The sequence below is a fragment of the Poecilia latipinna genome, unplaced genomic scaffold, assembly GCF_001443285.1.
Source record: "Poecilia latipinna isolate Pla-1442-1.1 unplaced genomic scaffold, P_latipinna-1.0 Scaffold990, whole genome shotgun sequence".
NCBI lineage: Eukaryota > Metazoa > Chordata > Actinopteri > Cyprinodontiformes > Poeciliidae > Poecilia > Poecilia latipinna.
The window spans coordinates 59,337-71,496 of NW_015113606.1; the positions used below are offsets into that span (position 1 = coordinate 59,337).

Sequence of the window (12,160 nt, forward strand, 5' to 3'; positions counted from 1 at the left end):
TTTATGACTATAACGAGCACTGCTCATTTCTTGATGTAACATACAAAACTGAATGCAGCATAAAATGGGTATGAATATTTTGGCAAGTTACTGTGAAGATCAATGTCTAAATATCTTGTGGGATTCTTTGTTTGTTTTTTGTTTTTTTTTCTTCTTCTTTGGAGAATTACTAATCTGATTCAAAATCTAAAGAAAGTAAAAACACCAGCGCTTGTTTGTTTCAGAATTTGCCAGACGTCAAATATTTTCCTCCTTTCTTCAACCTTTTACTCAGATTTAAAACTGGTAATTAGAAATTCAAATTATGTGCATAAAAAAAAAAGGTTCTACATGTCAGAGATATGGACATGAATCTTGATCAGGTAACAATACTCTCAATGTTCAATTTTAATCCATTTGGGAATTTTCTTTATGGAGTCCAAATAAAATGTTTTATGTTGATGTTTCTTTACCAAATTAACTAATGCAAGTAGGTTTCACTAAACTAAACTAATTACAGCTCAGATAGATTTGTTGTTTTCATTTGTATGGGAATTGGTAAGAAGATTAACAGCAACTCATTCGGTAAATGCAACTATAAAACTGTGAATCTCACCAGATGGTAAACTTCACAAGATGATGGGCTCTGCAGAAACGCTCAACACGAAAAAGTTCCAAGATGAATTTGGTAACGTGCCACTTTTAGCTTTTTCTCCAAGCTAAGGAGAGACTTGCGAACAATGACGGTGCCATATTTGGTAAAGGTCAGGACTATGTCTCATGTCTAACACGGCTTCTTTTCATTCTCCCACAGTCTCCGCTGCCCTCTGAGTAAACCTGCAAGTAATTCTTGGCGTATCCGCCCGCCTCGGAGCTAAATGTAGCTGAAGAGGGAAAACAGGAGAAGGAACGGCAAAAGAAAGCTTCACCTCGGAAAGAGCTGCAGGGAGAAAGGAGGGCGGTGGGATCCTCTCTTTTTCTGAGCCATTATCATTCCAGCATCGTTCTAACAGTGGGGTGTGAACCAAGATGGATTATTTCTCGGATTCCCCGCTGACCTTGTGAACCTCTGAATACCTCGTTTTTTGAGTGAAAGACTTAGGAAATAATTTATACAGGTGCTACACTCACCTACTCAAACTTCCTTGTCGGGAACCTTTTGTATAGGGATTAAAAATACAAATTTTTCATAAATCTGGACAATGAAACCCAACTAAGCTTTCCTACAGGTCAGCGCCACAGTTGACAGATTCAAACCCTTCATTGATTCAGTTTTTAGCTAAAAACCCCCCAAAAACTTACATGTAAATAAGTAACCTTTCAGTACAGTATGAAACAGCTGATTAGGAAATGATTGGGAATGTTTAAACATTTTAAGCTTAGACCCTGTTGGACATCCTGTGCAGTGAAGTGCATATGAAACATGCTCTAATCCAGCCTAAATTTATGTTTTGGTGACATGTATGGTGATTCTAATCTGTAAAAGTCATAAGAATAGTTGGTGGAATACAAATACAAAAACTGCTGATCCAAAAAAAAATGTAGCACTTTTTTTTCTAAATCATTGAGTGTCTCTGGTCCAGAGAACCACCAGAGAGCAGACACCATGAAAAATAAACTGACAAAAATGTTAGTTTTTAATTAATCTTAGATAAAATATTACAGCAAAATTAACAAAGAGTCACTTTGACTGTACAAGCCCCACGTTTTCCAGTTTGCATGTTTTTAAATGGGGAATTGTTCCATGCTTCCTTGGAAAAAAGGAAAAGGGTTGAGTTTTTTTTTTTTTTTTTTGTGAGATTCTATTTAAAGTCTCTTCACTTTAGTGTAGATCCAGATTCTTTGGTCCTGGAGGCTGAGACTCATGACTAGTCTGAAAACAAAGTAGACTTCATCTCCAAGTTCAAAAATATTATAGCAGTGAGTATGAATGCCATTTTTATGAATCTGTTACATTTGCATTGAACTGCAGTGAACAGTCATTGACTGTTAAAGGTGAGAAATGTGGACAATCTGTAATATGCAATAAATGATGAGTCTGTGGGAAACTCGTATAGAAATTTGTATATATAAAACATTTTCCCTCAGAGCAAAGTATGACGCTGCAAAAAAAAAAAACCCCAAAAAAACCTTTTACTTAAACCACTGCAATATTGTTTTATATACATATTTAACATGCTCCATTATCGGTACGCGTTTCACACAGGAAGACAATTGCTGGCGCACTGCCTCCAGCCTTCGTCTCACTTGAACGTTTTGTGTCTGCTGTGTAAATAAACGCGCAAATGAAAGAATGGTTCAAATGTTTATAAAATAGTGTTCCCATGATCCAGAGTGGCATTTTAAAGTTGTTTCAAAATGGCAGTCTACCATTTTGGTCTTGGTACCCGACAGATTAGCAGATAGCTTTAGCCTCCGGGACCAACTAATCCACATTCAGACAAACAAACAAAGCAAAGAGAGATCTCTGCTGCAGGTTAGATCAATTACTTTTAACCTTTTTACTAGATATTTACTTCAAAAACCCCAAACCGTCCTCTTTAGATGTCTATAAAACACTGTTTGCACAAATTACTGAGTTTGTCTTGGTCCAGCTGGTTTGTCAAAGTGAAGCTAGAATGGGCCCTTTTCAAACAAAGCTGGGAAAGTCATTGTTTTCCCTGATTATCAAAAACTTCATGGTGGTTGAATAAATAATGAAGTTGGGGATTACCAAGAGATTATCTGTGCATCAGAGCTACCAAACAGTAAGGTCGACCCTAATTTACTTTCACACTTTCATTTTTCTTAACTTTAGGATTCGCCAAACTTTTCCTTACCTAAGTCAATGGCTGTTTAAACAGATAAAGATAGCAAAGAAAGTTACAACAATTAGTTTTAATGACCAAAAATTGACATGGTATAATCTCAAACGGCCATAAAATAATTTCTAAAGCAGAAGGTTAGGAGAAAGGGTCTACAGAGTGTGCTGAAGAAATACAGGGGGGGGGGGATTTTTTTTAAGAGTCAGATTTCCCTAGTCTGCAGATCCTGGGAGTCACTCGGCTCCAAACTGAGAGAGTCTTTGTGCAGAGAGAGAGAAAGAGAGGAGGAGAGAGAGAGAGAGAGGGAGGGAGAGTCGCAGTGTGACTTCAGGTCTGCACGGTGAGGGAGGACAGAGGGAGCACAGAGTTTGCTGCACTTTCATCACACATGTAGCTGGAATTGCCTGCCAAAGCAGCATTTTTGTGTTTTACTCTGCAAAATGTGTCAAGGGTAAGAAGACGTCCTTTGTTTTATCGTTAGACGTGAAGTTCTTCAGTTTAACGACTTTAAGAAAGTTTTTGCATGGCAACTGCACTTCAGAACCCACTTGGGATTATTGGCGTATTTTGATTTGTGTGCGTTAGTTTTAACTGGAGTCCACGGAAAGCTACTTCATATCAAGAATACGGACTTTTCCTTTGTTTTTTGGTGTTTTGAATGTACCTTAAGGTCTAACCCCGACCCTCATGGTGTGTCTGCTGCATCTCCGCAGGTGGCCTCCTGCCCTTCTTCTCGCCCTGCTGTGCAGGATGGTTGCAGCCCAGCAGCTCATGGATGGTGAGTTTCCTGCTGATTCATCTTTCTTTACATCATCTCTGTACATCAACAAGTTCCAAAGTGAAAATTAGGACGCCGACCAGACGCATGCTTCAGTGGGAGCTTGAAATGTTACTCCTTATGCTGACGATCTTTGATGTACGTCAGCAAATGTAGGAAATGCTCTCTCCATTTTGGAAGCATGTCAGCTTTAACATATGTGTGAGGAGAAGCATGATTCTCAGATTATTAAGCTGATTGATCCTTGGTTGATTGCGGTGGTCGACGTTTGGAGAAAAAGAGAAAACATAAGATTTTTATTTTTTTTTATTCAAATTAGTCCTTTTCATTCAAAAGTTTTGTTTGTGTTGACATGTGCCATGTTCTTTTTAAATTGTAATTGAATTAATTAAAAAAATACAAGTAAAAAGCTTGTATGACAAGAAATTGTACAGCGACGGATTAAAATTTAGCTTTAATTTCTTATCCAAGAATCCTTGGAAAATGTTTATTAGCTTGTTATCTCTATTCTTATTGCTAACTAACATATTTTACTATGACTAGTTACTAAAAGGTTATTATTAATCTCAATAAAGTGTGTCTTTCATAAGCTGTCTAAGCAAAAATCCCACTGAAATCAGCAGAAAATCTACTTCCAGGTGATGACACTGATTGTTAAAGTGCAGTTTGTTTGTTTTTTACGTTACATCGACAGATTTAAGGTGCCAGGATAACAATAACAACCTTCTCACACTTCCATAATGATATCAGTGATATGACTCACCACTGTGTGTTGGGTTATCATTCAGTGACCTCTCCACCCCCTGCTGTGTTGCTCCTCGTCTACAGATCCGCGAGAGTGATAGTTTGTTTGTTTGGCCATGGGGCCTGCTTTCCTCTAATCCCCTTTGTCTCATTTGTGTGTGTGTGTGTGTGTGTGTGTGTGTGTGTGTGTGTGTGTGTGTGTGTGTCTGCTGTGGGGTAGCTGGAAGTGGCAGACAAGCCAAACACTGCACCAGGGTGGGAGGTGAAGTGTTTGGCTCGTATGCTAATGGCGTTCTGAGTTACCTCCTTTTTTGCTGCCCTGCTGTTGAAGCTTTGAAGTGACACAAACAAACACTTCATCGTAATATAGTGTTTGTAATTGAAAGATTGAATTCCTGACGTTAAAATTGAAAAATAAGATTAATGGACTTTTTATGGCAAACGGTTTGGTTTTTGTTGATTTACTCATGACTAACTTTGCCTTTTAATTGCTGAATGAAGAAAGTTCTCCGGGTGTTGGTAATTGCTCCGTACTGATTCAGATGAAAATCCAGCCTGGATTTTCGGCCATCCGTGACATAGCAATCCAGACTCCTTACGTAGAAACAGGCCTGTCACAATAAACAATAAATCAATTAATCAGTAATTTTCATCTGCATGATTTATCGTTTTTCTCTTGTGTCTTTCTACCAAAAACTGGACGATAAAATTCTTCGGTCTGGTGTTTTGGTCTCAGCTAGACCCTTTTTTGCAGGATAATTTTGTTCACAAAGACTTCGCAAATTCATTTTATTTATTGTTTTGTTTTTTTTATTTCAGATATTTAAAATGTCATCCAGTTCCGGTGTTAGATGTTCATTTGAATTTAAAGTGTATCGGGCTTCGAGAAAATGTTTTCGCCTTTACCATCGTATCGCTTGCTCTCGAAACAACATCATCGTTTATCGCAATAACTTCTGGGGCAATTTATCGTCCAGTAAAAGTTGTTACTGTGACAGGCGTACGTAGAAAGCAGCTTCCACTCTACTTAAGCACTTGAAATTTATTCACATGTGCAGTCAGGAAAATGTTTGTTGCCTGAGTTTGACAACATGCTTTAAGAAACTCAGACAATGTGCGCTGCCTTAGGCGTAATTGGTAGAGGCTACCTTATGACTTGCAAATCATGAGTTCAATCCAGAAAAGTAATTTGAAACCACAGAGAAGGTTCATCATCATCATCATCATCATCATCATCATCATAATAATAACCGTGCCCTTAAGTAAATCACTGGAGCCTCAAACAGCTGATGCAGCATCATCAGAAGACGAGTTTAGATTTTAGCGTTTGAAATAGTTTCTCTGTGATTCTCTACATCCTTGCTCCAAATATCATGTTTTCATTATGAAAGACTTCAGTTTATCTATGGGGAGGCAAAAAAAAAAAAAAAAAAAATAGATTGATGGAGATGATTGACATAAGAATAATCTTAGAGTATTGTATGCTTCATAAAATTATTCATTGGATTAAATTTATTGTTCTTCACAGCATTGCTTATCCATGCAGAGGTGAAGGAGTCAAAATGTTAATTTTATATGCATAGCTTCAGTCATTCCTGCGACAGTAGAGAGCAATGGGTTACCAGAAGTTTATACGTAGTCAAATGCTTGAAATTGTTTGCGTACAGCGTTGGAAAAGTCCAGTGGTTTTAAAAATGTAAAATGTTTTTAAAATGGTTTTAAACTAAAAATGTCAATGTCAACTTTGGCAACTTTTAAATGTTCAGCAGAGTTAAATCTAACTCTAGAATAAAAATGTATCTTACATTCAAAAGTTAGTGAATGCTACTAGATGACGTCACCTCTTTTTGATGATTTGGTATTATTAATCATTTATTTGAACTTTTCCATTTTCATGGTTTGAATGATCACATACCCAAACATGTTAAGTTGATTTTTAAAAGAAAAAATAAATGGATAAACACAAAGTGTCTTGTTTGCACTGTTTCTTTAACTATCAAGGGTTTTTATTATAACTCTGGATGGTTACTTGACCTCTCTTCTTGGGAGAAAGAGCAGAGATCGTGTGAATATGTAGATCCCTGGCTTGGCTTTTTGCATATTGTACAGATGCTTGGCATGCATGAGCTCAGGGTTTTTCAAAAACGTAAAGTTTCCTCGCTTTATCTAGTCCAAAGCCAGCTTTGATTTATGTTAAAATCAAAGCTGTCGTCAAAGTTTGCATCATTCATCTCAGTGAAGCCAGTTCACACAGACTTAGAGTGATGATGCAAAAGGCCCTGCTCCGGTGTGATCTGCAACATTTTGTCCATGTTGTAAGTGAAATGATTTGAACTACCACTTTTGCATCAATATTAAGGAATTGTTTACTTAAAGCAAGCTCCTGTATCTTGCTGAACACTTCGTTGTGAGTCTTATTTCAAGTGCACTGAGATATTTGCACTTGAAACTGGACCGAAATTGTTTGGTAAAATGTAGTGTTTTTGCAGTGGATGCTTTAAAATGGAAGCACATCACATAGACTGAGGAGTTTCTAAGAAAACAATCAGGAAACATCATTTGTGTGTGAACAGATCCACATTTTCTCTGGTTCGTACGTAAACGTCGTTTCTCCTGAAACTTGTGCCGTGATTCGGGCCGAGGACAGGAATTTTTTAATATTTGGGTTTTCAACGTGTCTGGCTTCACTCTTGATCTCCGTCTTCAGAGAATGGAGAGGAAACCCTTTTGTCTGGATGTAGGCACCTTCACTTTATATTTACAGCTGGTTGAGTTGCTCTGAATGGATTTCGTGTTTAGCCGATACGACTGATTCTAAGGTGAGCCCAGCAGGCATCTGTTTTGGCCCCTGTACAGTAAGGAAAAATCCAGTTATTTTTACTGCAAAGTATTTCACTGCTGTTAGTGTTCATTTGGACCAATGCAGCAGTTACATTTTTTTCCTTTTTTTTTTCCCCCTTCTCTCCGCCGACCTTGTTTGCTCTCTGATGTCGCAGGAAGAAAAAAACCCTCTACGACGGTTTCATAGAGTTACATGAAAGAAACCTTCACCTAAAAGTCTTCAGCGCACCGAACACCCACACCGTGATGCCGTTCAGTCTGGAATGCGCCCATTCGTCCAAAGCCACTTTGGTCCCAACACGTTTTGACACAATGGGTCAACTGTAAGAGGTGTCATTGCTTTAGTATAACTCAATGTGATGTGAAAACGGAAAATCATTCTCTCTCTCCCGCTCTCTCTCTCTGGAAGGAGGAACATAAGGTCTCTTTTTGTGTTGCTGCTCTCCTTCATACTTTCCATGATGCGATCCCCGTAGAGATCGTGCAGTTCGCAGCTTCGCCAGCTATTAGCATTCAGGGCAAAGCGCCGTGTACCTGGGGTGAAAATGAAAAAGATGCTGATGAAAACCATCATCGTCCATCAGCTGACCTAATTACTTCACGAAGACAGCCGCTTTGAAGTATCACTGAAGCACAGCAAACACGGAGATGCCAGTGGTTGTCTGTTGTTGTTTGTCTGTGTCGTTTCCATGGTTTCTTTCTGAAGAGTTGTGTAAGAATCGCGATCAGTGGGAACGCCTTCGTTGCTCTCGACGCTTCAACAAAGACAGCCTTGAAGCAACTTTAAGGCTTTAAAATCTTTAATTGTTTGAAGCAGTGCTTGTTCTGTTTGTGTGATGGGATCTGAGGTTCACCTTTCTTGTGTAAACAACACACAAGTTTTCTAGGTCTTTTTTTTCACCCTTTCTTAGATTTTGATAAAACAAGAATTTTTACACTCGTTTCAGTTTGTCACACATAAATATTTCAGATAATCAAAGAAATGTTAATATTGAACAAAAATAACTGAAGTAAAGATGAAAAAACCTACATTTCTAATTGTGATTTAATTTATTTAAAGTAGAAAAACTATCTAAACCAAGCTAGCTCTATGTTAATCGTGAATCAACTGATTAACCATAAATTACCTCAAAATCACTTCATGACTCGATCTAAGAAAATTCAGGAACAGGCGAGAACGAAAGACAATCTGAGAAGGCTTAGAGGGAACTCCAGTGGCTGTCATCCACAAATGGAGAACAAAAAAAAACAAACAAAAAAAACAGGAAGCAGAGAGGAATCTTCCTAGGATTGTCTGATCTATCAAAGTTACTCCAACAACGCATCAATAAATCAGGAGGTCACCAAAAACAATCCCTACAAAAAACATCAGTTATGTTCAGCTCATAATTTAACATGTCTGGGCAAACATGAAACATCCAAAGCCAGAGAAAGACAATACAGAGACGTCGCTCACATTGAACTCTTGATGATGCACAAAAAGTTTGCTTCTTCTTACGACTGGAGAAACTTAACTTTTTGGAAGCTGTGAATCCCATTACATCAGGCGTAAAACTGACCCAGCACTTGAGAAAGAGGACGTCACACCGACAGCCGGACATGACGGTAGAAATGCAATTTGCTCTGATTGCTCTAACTCTCCATCGATCGATCCTGAAGGAGAACGTTCTGGAATCAGTTTTCAAACTGCGAGTGTGTTTGAGTGACGCAGCTGCACAGCGAGCGGCAAATCTGAATTATGCCAGCTTTCATCAAATCGTGAGAAGAGACTCTTGACTGACTGAAGTTTGGAACAACCCACCTTTCACTTCTTACAACGTGATGACGGCGAATGAAAACATCCTGCTCCGTTTTGTTCTCATCTGCCCAGATCTCATTCAGAGAACTGGACATTTTGAACGGCACAAAGTGCACAGTTTGATTGAGATTCAAAGAATATAACTGGAAAAGATGAGAATGCAGGGTGACTTTACTTTATTTCATTTTTTTTAATAAGAATTACACAAATGTGTTTGACACCATTCCTTGTAAAGTCAGACCAGAACTCCACCAGGCGATCTCAGACTCAACATCCAGAGCAAAACAGCGATTCGTTACGGAAGGGAGGAAGTTTTCCTGAGTAAAAACTGACTCGAAACTTTTTCACTCGCGGTGAAAGGAATTTCACGAGAAAAACACTCCAGAGAACCTGTTTATGTTTGGGTGAGCTTTTGCTGCTTCCAGGCGTCAGAGCGTGCAAAACGGGATGAGAGAGCGTCACATTTTAATCCACTGAATGTTCAGGGAATTAAAATTAAAGTCAAAATCTGATTCATATTCCTATTAGCAATTTAAAAAAAGAAATACCTACGTTGTTTCGGGAAAAGCTCTGCTGTGACATTCAGTCAGTTTGACACAAAGTGAAACACACACACACACACACACACACACACACACATAGACTAGGAGGTGAGAGAAAATAATAAATGGCTTTCGATATGTGTGCATAAAATGAAACCAGGACATGATGCTGCAGGTATGAGATCCACCAACTGGATAATCCTAAATATGATGTGGCGTTACTTTTAGGAGTGTCAAGTTTATATTTTTTTAATTAAATCTCAGCAAAAATGCTGCTGTTTGTGTGAACGCCTCAAAGTTTTAAAGAACAAACATCAGGTCAGATAAAGTCCTGTGGAATAAAGTTGGGAACAATCCCAAGCGTTGAACAGCTCATATTTCTTTTTATGCAGTTAACGAAACGGTGAAGTTCCAGTGTTGCGTTTCCTACAAAGTGTGTCTCGCCCTCTTTCCAGTCATAAACACTGTAAACACTGCATCCTGAGCTGACTGTCAACATTTAGCTGCAGCGTTATAAACTAAGCTTTCATAAAACTCATCACGGAGCTACAGGAACGTAGCGTGTTTAGCTAACAGGAATACTTAGTCTTCCTCTGTATATAAACAGATCCTATGCAGATTTACTCAGTGTTCAGTCACCTGTGGATGCCTTCAGTACGCAGACAGGAAGGCCGGCAGCGTGTGCAGCAGCATTCTGCTTCCAGCTCCCAACAATGCGGCATTTTGTGGTTTTGCTTCCCGTGGGTGGTCAATAGATGGTCTTCTGCCAGCAGGACTGTGGAACAAGCATGAGCTAATGTTTCCCTGCCACATTTCTGCAAAGGTTGCCTTTCATTCCCCCCCCACTCTGTTCCGAGTTTACGACACAAAATCACAATGCGGAGGGCAGACGAGGAGAAACAGGAATGGCACAAACGTTTGTGTTTGTTGTTATTTCCTGGTGGGATTTCCACGCCGTTTCACGACCGCGGTTAGGATGCATGTACTGCGTTCTTCCTGAAGGAAACTTTTAACGATTTCGTAACGATTCATGTCGGAGGAGGAGAAGGAGGCTGAACGCATGAAGCTGTGAGAACAACACTTACAGCTGATCAAACATCACAGGGCAAACACGCTGAGAGCTGCAGTTTAGGAATTCAGTGCTTAATGTGTGAAGGGAAAATCAGTCAACATGGATTCATTTACATTGAAAGTGATTGTTTGCATTTTACTTGTCTGACTGTATCTGTACAGACTTTTCAAATCTTAACATTAAGACCTCTGAGTCTGTAAGAGGAAGAGGAAGAAGGACACATCAAAGAAATGGCAAACACAATGAAGGAAAGAAAAAAGACAAAGAGGAGGAAGGAAGAAAAACAAGGAAGCAAGAAGAAAATACAGGAAGGAAGAAAATAAAGGAGCGAATGAATGAAGAAACGAAACAGTAAAGGTAGAAAGGACAGGGGGAAGGAAAAAGAAACAAAAAGACATAGAAGCGAAGACTCGACAAATACAGGAAGAGAAACAAAGACCAGGAGAAGTGAAGAAAGAAGAAACAAAAAAAAGGAGAACAATGAAGAAAGGACAGAAGTACACAAGGAAGAAATGGAAGCAAGAATCCATTAATGGAGGAAGGACAGAGGAAGGAAAGGAAGCATAAATGTTTCCCAAGGAGAAACAAAAAGACTGACACGAGACAGAAAGGAAGAACCACTGAAGCAGAGAATAAAATCTAGAAACTGCTGATCACTTTCTAGATTTTAATTTTCTTAATCCATGTTATCTACACCTGAAACATGTCCCGATCTTTCCCACCTGCGCAGGAGCAGCGCGTGAAAACTTTTAATGAAATAAAGCAACAAGAATTCAACTGTGAGAGGATGAGGGAAGTTTGGATGGCGAGGCCAGAGGCAGCCGATGAAGCAACGAGCGCCGACACTGGAGCTAATGGAAGAATGTCTCTCAGCAGATGTCCACTCCTGACCTCCCGCTGACTCCACACAATACACTAATCCATTTGCATTGAGCAGTGGGCCTTACAGTGAGTCACTGAGCGCAACTGTGTCTGTATGGCGGCTGTGTGTGCCAAAGTCAGAAGTTCACGCGCCGCATTATCTCAGTCGCTTGTTATCGCCTTGACAACGACAATCTTTGCAGGCCAAAGTCGTATCGTCACTTTCAGACGTGGGTAGAGTAGACAAGAATCGTACTCGAGTAAAAACGCGGGACTAAACCAACCAGGTTTAGTCCAAGTACTTATTATTTCTGATAACTGATTAAAATTTGCTTGTGTAAAAAAAAAAAAATCACGATTTAATCGAAGCTTTATAAGTTTGGCTGCAGGGAACTGCTCCCGCTCGTTTAAAATGTTAAGGATGTTACGTCAGTGTTGCAGAGTTTAACTTTGAACTGGATTATGGTGTCAAACATGACTTCTACTAGTTAGGATAAACTTCTGTCAGCAGCTGCTGGGTGGGTGGGTGGGCAGGTCAGGGGTTTGAGTTAATCCCACCCTGGGGTCAAACTCTTCCTCTGATAACCTTTTGTGACATTCACTTTTCTTATTCTCACCATTTCCTCCGTGACTTTTTTTTTTTACCCTCTCTCTAATCCTTCCTGTTCTTTTGCCTCCGCCACTCTTTCCATCCTCCCCCCCCCCCACCCCCCCCCCCCCCCCCCACTCAAACCCACACGC

At 39.5% G+C, this 12,160-nt stretch overlaps 1 protein-coding gene across 1 annotated transcript in view; it reads left to right on the forward strand.

Annotated features, from left to right (window-relative positions):
• Positions 1 to 3,094: 3,094 nt before the first annotated feature.
• col15a1b (collagen, type XV, alpha 1b) overlaps positions 3,095 to 12,160 on the forward strand; it is a 48,227-nt gene continuing 39,161 nt past the window's right edge. The window contains exons 1-2 of the mRNA XM_015050423.1: positions 3,095 to 3,234; positions 3,497 to 3,561. Of these exons, the coding sequence (XP_014905909.1) occupies positions 3,224 to 3,234; positions 3,497 to 3,561 (76 nt within the window). The 5' untranslated portion in view covers positions 3,095 to 3,223. The remainder of the gene's footprint in view (positions 3,235 to 3,496; positions 3,562 to 12,160) is intronic.